At 37.3% G+C, this 20786-nt stretch overlaps 1 protein-coding gene across 2 annotated transcripts in view; it reads left to right on the forward strand.

Annotated features, from left to right (window-relative positions):
* Positions 1 to 20786, forward strand: part of SGCD (sarcoglycan delta) — a 423006-nt gene that overhangs the window by 303425 nt on the left and 98795 nt on the right. For both annotated transcript variants that reach the window (XM_032158477.2, XM_032158481.2), the window contains one exon: positions 8179 to 8251. In XM_032158477.2, coding sequence (XP_032014368.2) covers positions 8179 to 8251 — 73 coding nt within the window. The remainder of the gene's footprint in view (positions 1 to 8178; positions 8252 to 20786) is intronic.

Below are 20786 nucleotides of genomic sequence, written 5' to 3' on the forward strand. Positions count from 1 at the left end.
TTCCCATTTCACAAATGAGGACACTGAAGCTAGAAGAAGCAAATTAACTTGCCGAGTATCATATTCCTCTTCACTGTCTTCATGCAGAACCCTGAACTTTAACACTCTGTTTTTGGCATTCACATGTGTCAAAATTCCCAGCCTAGATGAACCCAAACATCCACATTATGTATGCCTGTGTTCAGGCAACTGAACACATGCACCTCTACGCAGCCTGTGCCATGCAGCAGGCTGGTGCCTATATAAAAGTGTGGTTACTAACTACCGCTAGGCCTTCGGTATCTGGTACCCAATATCCGATACCCAGCTACCTCATGGTATTTCTGTTGTCAAAAGGTTGTGACTCTTGCTATATTCATTTCTTCACCTTTTGCCTATTCTTGTGCCCACAACAGTCTACCTTCAACTTTTGATAGAATGTCTCTTGAGATGTGTCTTCCATGTTGCCAAATTCAGTAGACTTTTCTATTCCTCTCCTTAATTTCCAGTACGTTTAACACAGATAAACTGTTCCCTCCTTCTTGAAATACATACTTCTTTCTCTTGGCTTCTGTGTTACCCCATTCCTGGTCTTCTTTCTACCTCTCTAGTCTCATGTTCTTTTTCATTTTCCTTTGATAGCTCATCCTTCCATACTCAAAATTTAAATGTTGGAGTCCCTTAAAATTCTGACATTGGCTCTCCTTTTACATTACTCTAACCATTGCTTGGATCATATCACCCTTCTCTTGGTGTCCACACTTATCTACATGCCAGTGACTTCCAATAATAGCACTTGCCCAGCAAAGCCTTCGCAGGTCCTGTGATGCTGGGCTAGCCCCTCTGCTCAGTGTTCCATCAGCCTCTTGTACTACTTCATAGCATTTACAACAGTTTCTCAGTCCTTTTTCCAATAGTGCTCTTCTGAGGAATTTTTTTTTTCAGGCTTTTTTCTTTTTCTTAATCACACCCCTCCCATGAAATCTCACTATCACTGATATACTAGATATCCATTTATGTACTATGTAAAGTGTGTATTTATATAGCTGTTTATATCTATATATTGCTATACATCTCTAGATATACATTTGTGCTTTATACATAAATACAGTGAGATTTCTTTTGCTTCCTAAGAACCAATTTTTGCCCCCTTGAGGATAACATCACCCCCACTGAAAATGCATGATTTATAATATTTGTTATTTTTAAAAATAGATTTAAATATTTTTTGCAATATCCACCTGTGTTGCTACAATAAAACTTATTAAGAGCAAAGATTGTCTTCTTACTGAACATTGCCTCAGCACTGTGCCATTCACATAATAGGTACTTGTTAACTATTTATAGACAACAAATATTACAACAGGCAGAATGGCTGTAGATTTTATGTGCATTTTTTAACTTTTTTCTTAATTTTCAATTCCTAAATAAGAAAGCTGGAGCCTATTTTCTCCACAAAATCATGTCTGATGTAGGCTCTACATAAATATTTGTTGATGAATTAATTTTATCTGTACTTTTTGGATAAGAAGAATCTGTCCTGATTCCTAAAAAGAAAATATTTGGTATGTATCCTAGAAACTATTCGTAATGACTACAGATATTTTGCATTAGAAGTTTATTAAATGCCACCGGCAGCCTGGGGAGACACAATGGGATTAAATCACCTTAAGTGACTATTTCTACTGAAAGTTACTTTCTAGCATCTGTGTATTGTTCATGTCTGGGAAGATTTTCAGAAGCTGACAGCCACCTTCCCTGTGCTTAATCCTAACACTTGTGGAAACTCTGCATCCTCGTTGATCACTCAGTTTATTTTAAATCTTTGGTTAAACATAACCCAACTCATTTCCTTAAAAAGAATTTTTCACTGCCTATTACTTTTAGGAGAAGGCCAAAAATTCATGTTAGGAATTAAATACAAAAATCTCTGTTTCTAAGGCATTTCCTGTGGTTAGTTGTCCCATAACTCACTCTTCTACAACTAACATATGTGCTGTAGAGAAGACTGGTTTGCAGGAAAATGGGTCTTGGATATTAAAGAGTATTTAAATATCAGATTGTAGCCATGTTTACTAGCCTGGACTTACAGAGACAAAAACTATATCTCACGTATGTTGGAAATCTTTAAACAGTGGGAGCTACGTGAAGATACCTTTAGCTAAAACTTTGGAGTAACCAGAAAATTATCTCGCACAGAAGGTAGTGTTCATTACTCAAAGAATTATTAGTTTATTCATAATTTTTCAAAAATATTCCTGGTAAATATCATGGGAGATTAAACTTTCATTGTCATGGTTCTTGCTCCTTCATAAGAAAAATATAGCTGGATTCAGAGCAGCTTCCTTTATTAAGTAAAGGCAATTTCTATTGTGACTTAAATATCAAATACTAAAAAAGCTGGATATTATTTGTGGAGTATAAAGTTTTAATGGGCATGGCTGGCTTTGAGCATTAATCACTTGGCTTCGACTGTCTATTTCATCTCCTCCCGTGGGCCCTGTGATCATCCTTCAGTCTGCTTCTTGTCCAGCACATCACCAGATCCCATTAGTTTTCCTCTTAAATATTTCCTCAGCCATCCACTCTTCTCTATCCTTACTGCCAATCATATGATCCCATCTACCACCATCTCTCCCCTGGCTTCTCCTTATTCACCCTTGCCTTCCTTAAGCGTCTTTTCCATGACATAATGTCTCAGTCAGTCTGGGCTGCTGTAACAGATACTATAGACTGGATGCCTTAAAAAACAGAAATTTATGTTTTACAGTTCTGGAGGCTAGGTAGTCTGAGATCAGGGTGCCAGCATGGTCAGGTTTGGTGAGGTCCTTCATGTTGGCTTGCAGACATCCATCATCTTACTGTATCCTCACATGGTGGAGAAAGAGCACTAGTCTTTTTCTCTTCTTCTGAGGACGCTAGTCACATCATGGGCACTCTACCCTGATGACCTCATCTAAACCTAATTATTTCCCAAAGACCCCACCTCCTATACCATCACATTGAAGGCTAGGGTTTCAACATCTGAATTTTGGGGGGAAACAAACAAGTAATCCATAACATGCAGCCACAGTGATCTTTGAAAAATGCCAGGTTGATCAAGTCAGATCCCCTGCTTAAAACCTGCACTGTGGCCTCTGAGGCTCTGCACTCTCTGAGCCAAACTTTCTCTCTAGTCTCACCGCATGATATTCATCTCTTGCTATGAATGGCCTAGCAACACCAGTCTTTTTTTTTTTCTTTTTTTCCAGACGGAGTCTTGTTCTGTCTCCCAGGCTAGAGTGCAGTGACGGGATCTCAGCTCCCTGCAATTCCAACTCCCGGGTTCAAGCAATTACCCTGCCTCAGCCTCCCAAGTAGTTGAGATTACAGGCTCACGCCACCACACCTGGCTAATTTTTGTATTTTTAGTAGTGACAAGGTTTCATCATGTTGGCCAGGGTGGTCTCAAACTCCTGACCTCATGATCCGCCTGCCTCAGCCTCCCAAAGTAATGGGATTACAGGTGTGAGCCACCACACCTGGCCCAGTCTTCTCTATTAATGGGGATTTCCCAACTATGAAGCGTTTCCATAGTCTTTTCTACTGCTACATTCAGCTCTTGACTAGTTCAGTTCTAATTATTTTTCAAATATCAGCAAAACTGTATTTCTTTAGGAAACTTATCTGCCAAACCAGGTTGTGACTTCAAGTTTTATACTTTCAATCTTTTCTTTATCATTGCTATATATTTTCATTTCTGAGATTAATTACTAGGTTTTTTGGGGGGGTTTTTGTTTTGTTTTTTTGTTTGTTTTTTTTTGAAATGGAATTTCACCCTTGTTGCCCAGGCTGGAGTGCAAAGGCGTGATCTTGGCTCACTGCAACCTCCACCTCCCGAGTTCAAGCGATTCTCCTGCCTCAGCCTCCCAAGTAGCTGGGATTACAGGAATGCACCACCATGCCCGGCTAATTTTGTATTTTCAGTAGAGATGGGATTTCTCCATGTTGGTCAGGCTGGTTTCAAACTCCTGACCTCAGGTGATCCGCCCACCTCGGCCTTCCAAAATGCTGGGATTACAGGCGCGAGCCACCACGCCCAGCCAATTACTAGTTATTTAAACCAATTAGTGTACACTAGTGGAGGATATTATATTATACTGTGAGCTTCTTACCTCTTTGCTTCACCACTATAGCCTCCTGCTTAATACAGATTTGTGAATTGAACTTTGGGTTCACTGACATACTGTGCTCCTCTTCTGGTACACAGAGTTTATCCAATCAGTTATATCTAGAAAATAATAAAATAACAGGAGTGGAAGAAATCTTAAAGATTATGTAATCCATCCAAATGGAGAAATAATACTAAAGGGAAAATTGTCAAAGGCCATGTAATGCATATGCAAAATTAGAACCGAAAATCAGGTTTTTGGTTTCTCAATATTTGGATGTTTCAAGAAACAAAATTATTTTTCTTCCATTTTCTTATCACCATTCTCTAGATTGACTTCCTTTCTCCATTTTATAATCTAATATGGGTATAAAAGTATATCCTTATCTTGTCAAGTAAAATATCATTGTTATTAAATTTATCATTCAGGTTATATATACCCAAGCAATGTAAAGTAGAAAACTGACGTTTTTACCTCAAACCTTATTCATCAGATATTTTAACCCTGCCTTTTGAACCTGTTGAACATTTTGGCCCCAAGGTTTAAACCCAACGATGATTTTTAGCTAATATTCATTAATACAAAGGCACTAATCATAATTATACAATATTAATCATGTTCATCAGGAAAAAATTTACCAAAGCAAACTCTGTTAAGCTAGTTTAAATTCTTAAACAATTTTCTAAAGAGTACACTTAAGTAATTTCTGATTTTTAAAAGAACACTTCTTGAAATTCTTACTTTTGAGATCAGTTCTTCATGTACAAGAAGTGATTCATCATAAATTTTCTTTATCAAATTTCACTGATGCTATTTGCTGTCCTAGTAAATTTTCTGTCCAGTGTTTCTCCCAAATCCAATTTTCCTGTGTCACATTTTGCAGATCTGTATTTTTCTTTCAGTATTTAGTCTACAGCAATTTTTAACATGTATATAGTTTTAGGTAGTCATTTTTCATAAAATTTAATTTTCTCAGGTCAATCTTTGGAGTTTTAAAGAATTACAGCATTTTTAGGGTTTTGATGTTTTAGTTAAGTTTCATTTTTGCTGTCTGCCATTTTATCTATTATGAGGTTTATTTTCTGGTGATTATTTCTATCTATTAAATGCAGTTTAAATTGGATAAAAGTCTGTTCCTTTTTTTTTCGTTAAATGCTGAGAAAATGTTTTGCAATTTTCTTTGATAGTACAGGATTTTTTCTTCTCATTAGAAAAAAGGTTGCTAAAGGCAATTATCTGCTTAGATAAGATTGTACATCTCATAAAATTTTAGATTTGGGGTTAACAGTTTAACTCTGATGCTTATCCCTCATTTAATAATTGGGGAAATCCAAAACCAGAGATTTTTATCTGACTTGCCTAAGAGCATAGAGATAGGACTAGATTTCAGATCTCTTGACATTTGGGACACTCTGAGTCAAAAGTATGACAAAACTGAGATCTGGACTTGAATATCCTTTCTGGAGAGGAGAAGCTGGCTTTTTATTATTTATGGCAGTAGAGTGCATTTGAGATTTTTTTTTTTTTTTTTTTTTACAAGTTTACCCCCTACCTGTGCTAGTAGGGAAAAGAGCCATTGAGCTGATCTTTATGGTGATTCAGAACACTTTAGATAGATCCTGTCACATGCTTTATAAGTTCCTGATTGATTGTATGGAATTAAGTTATTGGGCAGAGAACCAGCTAATGGAAACACATTGATGAAATCATTTTTGAGAGACATTAAATGGAACTTAAAATAAAGCTGAAATGGCTTTATGGATTTTTCACTCAAACTGTTTATGAACATTTATTGCCAGTAAATTATATTGTGCCAAAAGAGGGAATCAGTAGGTATGGTTTTAATAGAAACCTTTTTGAAATAATAAAATTGAGAATAATTCATTATCTGAGAAAACAGAGAGAGGATGGGATGGGGAAATTCATCCTGAAGGATGTTTGTCTACTCTGGAGCTTCTGGGAAAGTGAAAAATGGTGTGAAAATCAGAAACCTGATAGCACTTGGAAAGAAATGGCCTTTTGGAGAGAATTAATATCTCATCTCATTATAGATGTGAGTTGTTTTGAGAAGAAAGGTGATAGAGGATTTAGCAAGCATTACTTGATGGTATAAAGATTGATATTTGCTCATATCTCATAAAAAGATGAGCATGTAAAGGAGGGGCTTAATCTGCTAAGGGAGATAGTCTAGAGGAGTGATCAAAGGCATCAGTTTTAGAACAGAAAGATTAGAGTTCAAATCCCACCCCTCCGACCCCTCACTCAGTCACCCCTCCCAATTCCACTTCCACTTAGTTGTGTGACCATAGGTAAAATTTCCTGTCTTCTCTGAGCCTCAAAGATACTAATAGTCTCCACTTCATAAGGTTATTCTGGTGATCAAATGAAAAACTAGAATATCCAGTACAGTTTCTAGTTCATAGAAAATGCTTTAAAAATGTCATTTTTGAAAGAGTCATAGAAGATCTGGATAAGAAGGATGAATAAGAATCATAAACATTATATAATATTACTGCTGGTTGCTTTGTGCCAGAGATCTCATTCAGCCTTCCAAGATTCCTAGGAGATAAAGGTACTATCAACACGCTTTCTTTTGAGAGAGGGAAACTGAATATCACAGAGGTTGAACTTCATGCCCAAGGTCACTCAGCTAATGAGTGGCTTTGAAATCTTCCCCTAAGAAGTCTTATCAATGAGTTTGTCCTCCAGTATGTGGAACATATGGACCCCCATTGGCCAAAGCCCAGCAAGAACATAATCAAAGGGTATTTGGTTGGACCATGGGAGCTGAGGGAGCATAAGCATCTTGTTCTTCACTTCCTTTCTACATCCAAAGCCTGCCAATCATTTGCCACCTCTACCTGTCAGAACCTATCTCCCTAGATTTCGCTGGCTTGCCATTCAATGGGCACCAGCTTAGCCTGGCATTGAGAAAGCAATAATTTAATACTCCCATAGAAGCATCAGTACCATTTGGAAATGAGTCCAGTAGAAGCCTTCGGAACCTAAAATCAACCTGGCTATATCCCATATATGACCTTATCCCTGCCTACACAGAGCTTAAGATCTAGTTGACAGAACACCACACCATTCAAAAGCATGTTCTTTGTTGAATATAATGGAGCATTTCTAGATGTTATAACAATGTAAGAGGATTATAAAAATTCACACATGGAAGTAAGATATTCTCCCCTCCTTACAGCATCAAAGTACACCAAATGTTTAAAAAAGAAACACCTTTACTTCAAAGTACAGGATACTGCCTCAGCTAAGTTTAATTGAAAAACTAATGTCTAGTGCAATTGTCTGTGATAAACTGAGGCTTAAATGATTTGAAAACACTTTGGGAGAAGACAAATCAGATAATCACTATCTTTATGGCTGCAAAGTTTCGACTGGTGTTGACAAGTTGTAAAGATAAAAGCTTATAGCACAGTCAAGAGCTAAATGTCTAGATTGGGTTTTGGATCAATGTTAATACTCAAAGTGTAAAAGCTCTGAACTTCAAATGATCTCTCATAGTGTTCTGTTTTGCTTAACTTTTCAAGATAATAATGTAGAACTTTATTTACTGAAAAACTTTTGCTAGCCATTAGGCAAATACTTCACTGTTCTACCATCTAACCCACTGCATAGATGTCATATGTGTTATGTGATTTGTGCCATGCATTGCAATAAGAGAGCTTTGGTTGCTGTTTTTCAAAACATTTCCAGTTGGGTGACTATTAATAGTTTCTGAGAGACAAGAGTCAGACCTTACCATTTCTAGGCATCTTTTCCTTTCTGAAGCCGAGATGGAATTTGCCTCATGGCCTCACTCTGATCTCAGCAAGAATGCTTTCAAAAGAAGTTCCTTGTTTTTTCAAAGGCTGTTTGCATGAGTGATTCAATGCTTTCCTATCATGGAGCTCTAAAGCCAGTGGAAAAATATGTGGGTATTGGCTTGTATAATGGATTCGCTGCATTTAGCTCTAATCAGTGTGCTGATTGTGCCTACAGGTGACTCCAGTATCTCCAATCTCTGTTTGCTTTTCTGTTTTGTTTACAGGAGCAGAGGGCACAGTGTTCCCTAAATCTATAGAAACACCTAATGTCAGGGCAGACCCCTTCAAGGAACTAAGGTAAACTTCTGACTTTGGTTTGCATTGATTAATGGCTACTGCCTTGCTCTGTGCAACTGGCCAGTGATTCATTCAGAATAAATAATAAGTGTCACAGCGTGAATACATAAATTGAAAGAGGTGGGAGAGAACCAGAAGATAAGCTACAACCAAAAGAAAATTTTCTCTGAGAACTTAAAATTGAGGATCTGGGTGGGGTAAAAGGTTGCCCACTTTGTGAAATCTAGATTCATTCATTTGGAATGTTTGTTATCTGCTGTATTTTGTGGTACCCAAAACCTATCCAGTTAGAGAACTAGTTGGTAATTGGTGCTGATCAGCCCAAAGAAAAATGATATCTAAAAGAAAATGAAGTATAAATACAATACAAATGTCTTATTATGCAACAAGCTCTCTATTACTTGGGGTGGTATGGTACTAGAAAGAACCCCCTTCTGCAGATGTTCCAAGTGCTGATGTTAATCTTCAAATATTCATAAATGTGCTGCCTTAGCAGAGGATGACTCTGAGATGCTGTGTACTCACCACCAGCAACTAAGGAAAACACAAAACAACAGATAGATGGATAAACAGACAGACAGAGAGCCTGAAAACCATTCCAGCCACCAAACAACAATGCCCCTGTCCCTCCCCCCAAAATGTGTTTAAAATAGTATGTTGAAACAAATAGAACTATTCTTTCTATTGCTTCAAGTTATTCATCATAACTGTGATTAATTCAGTGAATACTGGCTTTTTTTTCATTTCTGATAGTTCTTTTACCTAAAAGCAATCATAAATCACCATATATGGCACTGAATAACTGTTTCATAATAGACATCAACCATAGGCACATGTACTTGCATTGCACGAATCATATCTACTGTTTCCTGATGCAATCTGAAGATGTATGTTTTGCTTAAAAAGCAGCAGCCATGTTGGAGCTAGTGTTTCTTTTAACAGAAGCACATTCTCAGTAAGTGGAAAATGTATCACCTCATTATAAAACTCATAGCATTTTTTGCAAAGCCTGTAAGTCTGGATGGCTGTAAGGAAATAAATTGGGCCAAAGGAAGAGGATAGTTGGTGGAGAATGAGAATCTTTTCATAACAAAATCCCACATAGAGTGGGCTGTATTTTTGAGATTACACATCACACCACAAGGTTCTACTTTTTACTAGCATAACTGTCTTCAGCAGAGCTTCCACATGCCTGAACTTACCTGATTTTCTGTTAGCTAATTCCTATGTTTCATATAAGATACTGAAGCTAGAATCTTTCAAGCAAATACATCTGAGAAAACCTGCTTTTTAGGACTCTACGAGAAAGAGTTATTGCCTGAGAGTACAGTGAACCCTCATGTCTGTGATGGAAGAGGTCTTTTGAGACAAGCTAATGAGTGGCCTGGTTCCCTTTCTTTTCACAGTCCTCTGTAGAAGCAGGTTTCTTACAGAACTAGTCAGTAATTAGTGATGATTAGCCCCAAGAAAAAGTGCTGTCTGAAAGAAGCAGGACTCCCATCAACAAGTGGGCGAAGGATATGAACAGATAATTCTCAAAAGAAGATATTTATGCAGCCAAAAGACACATGAAAAAATGCTCATCATCACTGGACATCAGAGAAATGCAAATCAAAACCACGATGAGATACCATCTCACACCAGTTAGAATGGCGATCATTAAAAAGTTAGGAAACAACAGATGCTGGAGAGGATGTGGAGAAATAGGAACACTTTTACACTGTTGGTGGAACTGTAAGCTATTTTAACCATTATGGAAGTCAGTGTGGCAATTCCTCAGGGATCTAGAACTAGAAATGCCATTTGACCCAGCCATCCCATTACTGGGTATATACCCAAAGGATTATAAAACATGCTGCTATAAAGACACATGCACACGTATGTTTATTGTGGCACTATTCACAATAGCAAAGACTTGGAACCAAGACAAATGCCCAACAATGATAGACTGGATTAAGAAAATGTGGCACATACACACCATGGAATACTATGCAGCCCTAAAAAATGATGAGTTCATGTCCTTTGTAGGGACATGGATGAAGCTGGAAACCATCATTCTCAGCAAACTATTGCAAGGTCAAAAAACCAAACACCACATGTTCTCACTCATATGTGGGAATTGAACAATTGGAACACATGGACACAGGAAGGGGAACATCATACACCAGGGACTGTTGTGGGGTGGGGGGGGGAGGGATAGCATTAGGAGATATACCTAAGGTTAAATGACGAGTTACTGGGTGCAGCACACCAACATGGCACATGTATACATATGTAACAAACCTGCACATTGTGCACATGTACCCTAAAACTTAAAGTATAATAATAATTTTAAAAAAGAAAAGAAGCAGGACTCTAAATACAACACAGATGTTTTTTCTATGGAACAAAGCTTTTCATTACCTGGAAGATTTGGGAAATATAAGAGGAAAGGAGTTAGGCAGTCCTGGCTTTAAGCAGTAAAGTAAATCTTCTGTGGTTAAAAACAAACCCAACCCAAACCAATGAAACAAAAAGACAATTCTCCAAGTATTAGCCCACTCTAGAGATGCATAGCCTAAAGAACATGGAGCAGAGTATTTGCACATGTTATGCTGAGACATAATCGTAGTGTTTTTTACACAACTTATAAACAACCCTGAAACTTGCCTTTAAAAAGTTAAACCTCCTCAATTTACAAGTAAATCTCCTAAGTCTAGTGCAACAAAATAAATAAATATTTTGTGTAGTTGATTTACTTACTGTGCTTCTTCAAAAGTTATAGGTATGTCCCACAGAGGCTAGAAAGCATGAATTTTTTTAATAATTTCAACTTTCATTTTAGATTCAAGGATACACGCGCAGGTTTGTTACACGAGTATATTGCATGATGCTGAGGTTTGGAGTACAAATGATCAATCACCCAGGTAGTCAGAGTAATACCCAATAGGTAGTTTTTCAGCCCTTTGCCTTTTCTCTCTCCTCATCTCGTAGTCCCTCAGTGTCTTTTGTTCCCATCTTCATATTCATGTGTATCCAGTGCTCAACTCCCACTTATTAGTGAGAATATGCAGTATTTGGTTTTCTGTTCCTGTGTTAATTTGTTTAAGATAATGGCCTTCAGCTATATTCATGTTGCTGCAGAGGACAAGATTTTGTTATTTTTTTTTATGGCTTCATAGTGTTCTATGGTATATATGTACCACATTTTCTTTCTCCAATCCGTCATTGACAGACACCTAGGTTGATTTTTGTGTCTTTAGTATTGTATATTGCAATGAATATACAAGTGCCTATGTCAGTTTGATAGAACAATTTATTTCCCTTTGGGTATATACCCAGTAATGGGATTGCTGGGTCAATTGATAATTGTGTTGTCAGTTCTTTGAGACATCTCCAAATAATGGCTGAACTAATTTACACTCCTACCAGCAGTGTATAAGTGTTCCTTTACTCCACAGTCTCACCAGCATCTGTTGTTTCTTGACTTTTTAATAATAATCATTCTGACTGATGTGAGATAGTATCTCATTATGGTTTTGATTTGTGGTGTGCAGCATTTTTCATGTTTTTTGGCCATGTGTATGCTTTCTTTTGAGAAGTGTCCTTTTATTTCTTTTGCCCACTTTTTAATGGGGTTGTTTTTTGCTTGTTGAATTAAGTTCCTTACAGATAATATATCTTTGTCAGATATTAGACCTTTGTTGGGTGCATAGTTTGATAATATTTTCTTCCATTTTGTAGACTGTCTGTTTACCCTGTTGATAGTTTCTTTTGCTGTACAGAACCTCTTTAGTTTAACGAGGTCCCTCTTGTCAATTTTTGGTTTTGATGCAATTGCTTTTGAGGACTTAGTCATAAACTCTTTCCCAAGGCCTATGTCCAGAATAGTATTTCTGAGGTTTTCATCTAGAATTCTTATAGTTTGAGGTCTTCTATTTAAATATTTAATCCATCTTTAGTTGATTCTTAAATATAGGGAAAGGTAGGAGTCCAGTTTTATTCTTCTGCATGTGATTAGCCAGATATCCCAGCACCATTTATTGAATAGGGAATCCTTTCCACATGCTTATTTTTGTTGACTTTGTCAAAGATTAAATAGCTATAGGTATGAGACTATTTCTGGTTTCTCTATTCTGTTCCATTGGTCTACATGTCTATTTCTGTATGAATCCCATGCTGTTTGGGTTACTGTAGCCTTAAAGTACACTTTGAAGCTGAGTAATGTGATAGCTCTGGAGTTTTTCTTTTTGCTTAGGATTGCTTTGGGCTCTTTTTTGGTTCCATATGAATTTTAGGATTTTTTTTTCTAATTCTGTGAAAAAATAACATTGGTAGTTTTTAGATTACATTGGGCAGTAAGACCATTTTAATAATATTGATTCTTTCATTGATTGATTCCATGAGCATGGAATGTTTTCCCATTTGTTGTGTCAACTATGATTTGTTTCAGTTGTGTTTTATAGTTCTCCTTGTAGAGATCTTCTTCTTCCTTTGTTAGATATATTCCTAGTTATTTTATTTTTTGTGTGGGGTTGCTTTCTTGGTTTGGTTCTCGGCATGAATATTATTCGTGTCTAGAAATGCTATTGATTTTTGTACAAATGATTTTATTTTTCTTTATTGAAGTCATTTCAGTCCTAGGAGCCTTTTGGTAGAGTCTTTGGGGTTTTCTGGCTATAGAATCATATTGTTGGACTGGGTGTGGTGGCTTACACCTGTAATCCCAATGTTTTGAGAGGCCAAGGCTGAAGGATCGCTTGAGCCCAGGAGTCTGAGACAGGCCTGGGCAACATAGTGAAACCCTGTCTCTACCAAAAGAAAGAAAATTGTAATAGCCAGATGTGGTAGTGAAGCATGTCTACAGTCCCAGCTGCTTGGGATGCTAAGGCATGAGGATGGCTTGAGCCCAGGAATTTGAGGTTGCAGTTAGCTATGATCACACCACTGCTCTCTAGCCTGGTGGCAGAGCGGGACCTTATCTTTCTCTCTCTCTCTCATACACACACACACACACAGAATCATATTGTTAAGCAAGAGAGATAATTTGACTTCTTTTTTTTTATTTATTTCTCTTGCCTGATTGCTCTGGCAAAGACTTCAGTACTGTGTTGAATAGAAGTGATAAAAGTAGGCATCCTTGCCTCATCCCACTTCTTAAGGGGAATGCTTCCAGCTTTTGCCCATTCAGTATGATGTTGGCTGTGTGTTTGTCATAGATGGCTCTTATATTTTTGGGCTATGTTCTTTTGATGCCTAATATTTTTTTGGTTTTTTTTTGAGGGTTTTTCTCATACAGGGATGCTGGATTTTATCGAATGCTTTTTTCTATATCTCTTGAGATGATCATATGGTTTTTGTTTTTCATGCTGTTTATATGATGAATCACATTTATTGATTTGCATATGTTGAACTATCCTTGCATCCCAGGAATAAAGGCTATTTAATCATGGTAAATTAACTTTTTGATGTGCTGTGGGATTTTGTCTGCTAGTATTTTTTTTGAGGATTTTTGCATGTATGTTCATCAGGGATATTAACCTGCAGATTTCTTTTTTGTTTTGTCTTTGTGAGGTTTTGATATTCGGGTGATGCTGGCTTCCTAGAATGAATTAAGGAGGAGTCTTTCCTCCTCGGTTTTTTGGAATAATTTCAGTAGTATTGGTAACAGCTCTTCTTTGTACATCTGGTAGAATTTGGCTGTGAATCCATCTGGCCTGGGGCTTTTTTTGTTAATAGGTTTTTATTACTGATTCAGTTTCAGAACTTGATATTCACTCTGTTCGGGGTTTCAACTTCTTCCTGATTCAACCTTGGGAGGTTGTGTATTTCCATGAATTTATCCATTTCCTCTAGATTTCCTAGTTCGTGTGCATAGAGGTATTCATAATAGTCTTTGAGGATCTTTTGTATTTCTTTTTTTTTTTTTTTTTTTTGAGACGGAGTCTTGCTCTATCACCCAGGCTGGAGTGCAGTGGCGCGATCTCGGCTCACTGCAAGCTCCGCCTCCCGGGTTCACGCCATTCTCCTGCCTCAGCCTCTCCAAGTAGCTGGGACTACAGGCGCCCGCCACCACGCCTGGCTAATTTTTTGGTATTTTTAGTAGAGACGGGGTTTCACCGTGGTCTCAATCTCCTGACCTCGTGATCCGCCCGCCTCGGCCTCCCAAAGTGCTGGGATTACAAGCGTGAGCCACCGCGCCCGGCCGATCTTTTGTATTTCTGTGGGGTAGCTTGTAATGTCACCTTTGTCATGAAAGCATAAAAATATTTTCTTATGTAATTCTAAAGCTTGCTTTAGAATTACATAATTTTTTTTTTTTTTTGCCCCTGTTGTTCAAACTGTGATAGCCTGGACTGACTCAGGGACCTAGAATGTCATAATTTAGCTCCTTCATCCTTTTGAAATTTTTTAAAATGGTGTTTTATAGGAGTATCTCTGACCAATTGAAAAGATGACCAATTATTGATAGATTAGCCCAGACCAGTGTGTCTGTGAATGTTTTACGTTTGTCATTTCATGGTGCCACATATTACTCCATGCTATTGATTGCTGTTGACCTTAGATATTGTGTAAATTGTTAATGAACTTGGTGACTAACTCTTCTGGTCTGTGACTTTAGCACTGGGCCAGTCTTACTTGGCCACATGCACACTGCTATGTCTTCTAGATTTAAGAAAATAGAGTAATTTAAGTGAGGTTCCTGGACTTGTACTAGCAAATAGAGCTAGACAGACTCTTCAGGTGAAGCAAAAGTGGTCCATTCTTCAGTGGTAGCAAAATGGAGAGAAACGAGCACTGTGCTAGGAGTTGGGTGCCTAATGCCAACCCACTGTAGGGGCCAAGGGAAAGCTTCCCTTTCACTATCTGCAGATTCACTAAAAATCAACTGACAGCAGGCAGATTGATGGCAGAAAAGGCATAATAAAAATTTTACCTTACTATGTATAGCACAGGGGGATTGTAGGAGAACAATTACCCAATAACCCAGTGAGGTACAGATGCTTATATGCCTTTCTTCACAGGGGAGGGGTGATGAGGAAAATGTAGCATTTGGGGAGTAGTAAATGATTTTAAAGCAAAATAAATGGACTTGGGGAACATAGAATGGTCTGGGACAAAGTTTGTTGGACCTGCAGAGCAGATAATGTCTGCCAAGTGATTCTCTTTGAGGCCGGGTGCGGTGGCTCACGCTTGTAATCCCAGCACTTTGGGAGGCCGAGGTGGGTGGATCACGAGGTCAGGAGATCGAGACCACGGTGAAACCCCGTCTCTACTGAAAAATACAAAAAATTAGCCAGGCGTGGTGGGGGGCGCCTGTAGTCCCAGCTACTCGGAGAGGCTGAGGCAGGAGAATGGCATTAACCCGGGAGGCGAAGCTTGCAGTGAGCCAAGATTGCGCCACTGCACTCCAGCCTGGGCGACAGAGTGAGACTCCGTCTCAAAAAACAAACAAACAAAAAAAAACAAATGATTCTCTTTGAAATACTGAATGGGACTGAAACAGAAAACAGTGGTTTGCGACAGAAATTTGTCCAGGTGTGTTGCCATACTTAGGTCTTTCTTCCTTCAGTATGAGTCATTAATAAAAACTCAGGGAAGGAACCAATGGTAATTGTTTTTTTCTTTCCTTTGGGGGGGTCCAAACTTTAGGCAGATAAGGGAACTTCAGAAAATAGCTTCTTCCAGACTCTCTGCTGGTCTCCAAAGGCCTTAAATTTAAAATAGCAAGCCAGGGTGTCATATTTTGAGGTATTAGTTTCTGAGTCCTAATATCCCTATGTGGCCTTGAGCTAATTGTGGAGCCCTGCTGTCTGTGACAAGGCAGGGCACTTCTAGCTCTAAACAGCTAATCCTGTTATATTATTTTGACTCTTGGTTTCAAAATAATTTTAAAGTTAAAAAAGAGTTATAAAATTTATACAGATAATTCTCATCTGCCTTCACCAATTTTTTTTGCAAAGTTAATACCTTACATATCTGTGGTATAGTTACCACAACTAAGAAATTAACATTGTAGTCCTATAATATCATGCGTTACATGAGATTTATTTCAAGGAATGAAATCACCTGAATGACTTATAGATTTAAAAATACGTAAAAAGGACTTTAAAGGAAAGGCTATTTGTTAAGAGGTGAATTTATAGATCTTTAAAATTCTCACTGCAGTTAAGTTGGAATGTTTTTATTGAGGGTTTTTCTTCTTTAATATTCTATACCCAGATTTTCTTCGTCTTACTTGTGAATAATGGAAAACAAATGGATTTAAAAGACCACAGCTTATTTAGACACAGACTGTCTTTTAAAATAGAGAAGCAGAAACTTAAATATACATGCTCCTTACCTAATCAAATGTGAGAAAATTATATCTATTTTAAAACGCTTCTCCATTGGAGTAACATTTGTTTTCCTCAAACCTCTATCTTGGCTGCTAGAGGTTTTCTGTTTGTTCTTATTTTGTTGTTGTTGTTTGCTCGTTTGTTAACGAAAACCAGATTTAAGGCCTCTGGCATTTCTTCCTAGAAGATGTCAGTTAAAGGAGAGGTAGCTTCCTCTTTGCTACAGTTTTGGTTCATTGCCTTTGCTTTTTTTTTGTTTGTTTGTTTGTTTTTCAGAGTTACTATAGTTACTGTATTTGCAGTCTTTGGTTAAGATGTTTGTAAATAATACAGAGTTGAGCTCAAATTTTCAAAAAAACAAAATGCTTTTCTCCAGACAAATAATGAGTGTTACAAAGGTCTATGCCAAACATCCATCTCAAGTAATGTTTATTGACTTTATTCCTGCAGGGTAATTCTGAAGTAAAGACACTTTGTTCTGGATTCCAGACTATACTTGAAATTATACCAGGCACTATAACCATCCCTTGAAATAAAAATTCATCTTGAATTGAAATCGTATTTTAATAAATTCATGATCTTAAACTATGAATATCTTAAATGTTCACTTATTCACTGTTTTTCCCCCCCTGAAGTCTATATAAAGACAAATGGAAAAATCACTGATCTCAGGCTGTTCATGATCTGAAACAGGAAGTAGGCCATTCAGTTTTGCATATGTATTTTTCATAGGAACAGAGGCTTCCTTTGAATGCCTGCCTTGCTCTAAAGATTTCTTTCAACTGTAAAGTTTCCTTGTAGGATTCTGATCCTGTGAGAATAGGAAGTAGACTGTAAAATCTTCTTTCTCAGGTACATGCCATGGCAAATGTTAAAAAAGAGAGAAAGTTATATAGACTACCCAAAGCTTGGAGGGAACCATGAAATAGCAAGTCAAAATGTCTTAATAAAAGAATTCATCATGTTCACACTCAGCTAATATGCTGATGTGCTCTTATGTTACGTAAAATTATTTACATAAAGTAATTTTTAAAAACCCACTTGGAATGCAGAAATAAAATGAAAACTCAAATAATTGATAGTTAAAGGGAATATAACAGAAATGTCACCCCCCAATACAATACCGTGTGATAATTAGCATGGAGATATGAACCAAGCCAGAGAATAATTGAGAATTACAAAATCCACTTAGAAGCGTTAAGTAAAGTTGCCCAAAGGAGATGGCATTTTGATTGAAAGAAGAGAGAAGAGAGAAAAGGTAAAAACCAACAAATAGGTCTTAGAATTCAAAAGGAATGGTTCTCTGGGGCCATTTAGCATGGGAGCAAACAGCCCAACATATTTCTGTAACTCCTCAAAATGTTACTGGGTATTTATAAAAATTGACTTTTGTAATGTAATTTTCCTCATAATAATTATATTCTTTAAAAAATTGTATGATGGCAATTTCAGATATGGTTGCAGAAAACTTTAAAGATTGTTATAAATTTTAAAAATCAGTGCACTACTTAATTTAGAACTAAAAATTTCACTAATCTCAAATCTTTTGAAAAGAGCTTGAAATAAATAAGGCATTACTCTGTTACTGTTTATTTTTCCCCATAATACTACCAGGGTTTAATGACAAAGCAGAAAGATTCTAAAATACATCTATTACTCCCACTATTATGCACTTGAACATCCTGTAGGGTTTCTTTTCGTTGTTGTTGTTGTTTTGTTTTTTTTTAATAGAAACATACTAAATCCGAACTCCTTTGGGAATGTGTGAGATTTAAAGTCTGTGTTTATCATTGGGAAACAAGGATTAGACAAGGCTTGCACAAGTTGACAAAAATGAATTTATTTCTTTAATTTAATGTTAGAATGTCTATAGCCAACTAAATATTTATAGGCTTTCTGTGATTTCTAAATTTAAACTATCAAAACAGTCTATTAGAGCCTTAGGGCTGAATTAATTAGAGGCTTGGTAATTCTCCCCACACCACTGACAGTTACAGTACCAAAATATTGGATAAATAGTCTAACTTTTAAAAACATACAGGTTGAGGCCAGGTGTGGGGTGGCTCATGCCTGTGATCCCAGCACTTTGGGAGGCTGAGGCAGAAGGATCACCTGAGCTCAGGAGTTCCAGATTAGCCTGGCTACCATGGTGAAACCCCATCTCTACTAAAAATACAAATAGCTGGGTGTGGTGGTGCATGCCAGTAATCCCAGCTATTTGGGAGGCTGAGGCAGGAGAATCACTTGAACTAGGAGGCAGAGGTTGCAGTGAGTCGAGATCATGCCACTGCACCCCAGCCTGGGTGACAGAGTGACTTTGTCTCAAAAACTAATAATAAATAAAAATTAAAAAACATACAGGTTGAGCATCCCAAATCCAAAAATCCAAAATCCAAAATGCTCTAAAATTGAAAACTTTTTGAGGACTGACATAAAGCTCAAAGGAAATACTCATTGGAGCATTTCAAATTTCAGATTTTCAGATTTGGGATGCTCAACCTATAATGCAGATATTTCAAAATCTGGAAAAATCCATAATTCAAAACACTTCTGGTCCCTTATTTCAGATAAAGGATCCTCATTCTGTATAAACATATATTGAAAGTGAGAAAGACACATACAAAGAGACAGAGAGACAGACAGACACACGGAGGAGTGTATATTGAGCTTCTTAGCTGTGGGTACATGGTATATGGGGCAGTATGACTGATACCATTGTGGAAGAAATCCCTAAATTTTCTCCCTTTTGAACAGTTTGCAAACATATTCTGTAATTGTCTTCCTCTCTACTTCTCTCCCTTTCCCCACATACCCCAGCAATCCATGTACTTAAAGTTTTTAGTTTTGTTTTGCATTTATACGATTAATAATTATTTGGTCATAAGCACAAATACTGAAGTGATTACAGGAGTAGAAAACTATAGTGGACCAAATAACAGCATAGTTATTCAAGGGCCTTACAAAGTAGAATCGTGAACAGCATCCATGTTTGTCAGTAGTCTGTACTTTGAAGGCATCCTGCCCTGGGTTTGAATTTGGCCTAAATGCCTATCTGCTTTGTGAATTTGGGCAAGTCTCTTAAGCTCTCCTAGGCCTAACGCCTAGAACATAGGACAAGTTCTGAACATAACCTCAACAAATATTAGTTTTTTGGAGGAAAAGGCAAGCAGCTGTCTTTCATCAGGGCTCAAGAACTCAGACAGGAATTCTGAGAGCTTAGAATGTCATCAAGCAGTACAAAGTTTGTATCAAATCATGGTAACCAACAATTCTCTTTCAATTAAGGACAAAATAACTACTCTGCTTACATTTACTATTAACAACATGCACATAAGAAAGGATATTTCAACTAACAGAGTTCACGTAACCTTAGAATAAAACACTGTTCCATAAATCATACCCATTGAACTATATGAACATATTAACGTGTCATTATGTTGCCTCTATTTTTTCATTTTGCCCAAGACTCAAGTGACTTCATCACAACTGTCCTCACTGCATGTTGTGTAGTGCCTGCCCAGAAAACAGGAGGGTCCAAAAGCCACAGACTAAGGCATAATGTGATCCTCTTAATTTTAAGGTCATCCTGTTTGAATTCCTCAAACTGACATGCAGTTGTCTCTTTCAAGACTAGTTAACCCAAATATTCATGTTCCTTTTCTCCTTTTCTTTCCTTTCCTCTTGTATCCCAACATTCTTCCTTCCCCTTTTCCCTATTAGTATCGTACTATAGTTTGAATTTAACTACATATTTCATTTTTCTCCCTTATCCCCAGTATTTCTCCAGTATGCCCTTTTCATCCTAGAGTTATCTTAGAGTGTAGAAGGCAAAAAAAATGGGTTAAAATAAAAGTGGTGCTTCAATATTTGAACCATTTCCATCTTCTCCCTTGATCTATTTATCAAAAATTCTTTTACAAATGTGACAGAAATTATATTTTGAACAAGTTAAACCTATGTGTTGTATATTCATCTTCTCTATACATTGTAGTTCTTCCATTAGAGACCAGGGAAGGATACACAGCAAATAACATCAAAGGGGAAAATGAGGCAAGGACAGAGGGAAGTTCATTCAGAAAGCAGGAAGAAGTTGAAAGCCCATCTCTTCTGTTATTTGGTGAAGTGTAGGAAGAAGATGGGACATGTAGGAAAAGCAAGGGGTGAAATGTATGCCCTGATGATGTCTCTCCTCTGAGTCATGGAGGAGGGAAGCCATT

Source organism: Hylobates moloch, unplaced genomic scaffold (assembly GCF_009828535.3).
Source record: "Hylobates moloch isolate HMO894 unplaced genomic scaffold, HMol_V3 SCAFFOLD_6, whole genome shotgun sequence".
Classification (NCBI taxonomy): Eukaryota; Metazoa; Chordata; class Mammalia; order Primates; family Hylobatidae; genus Hylobates; species Hylobates moloch.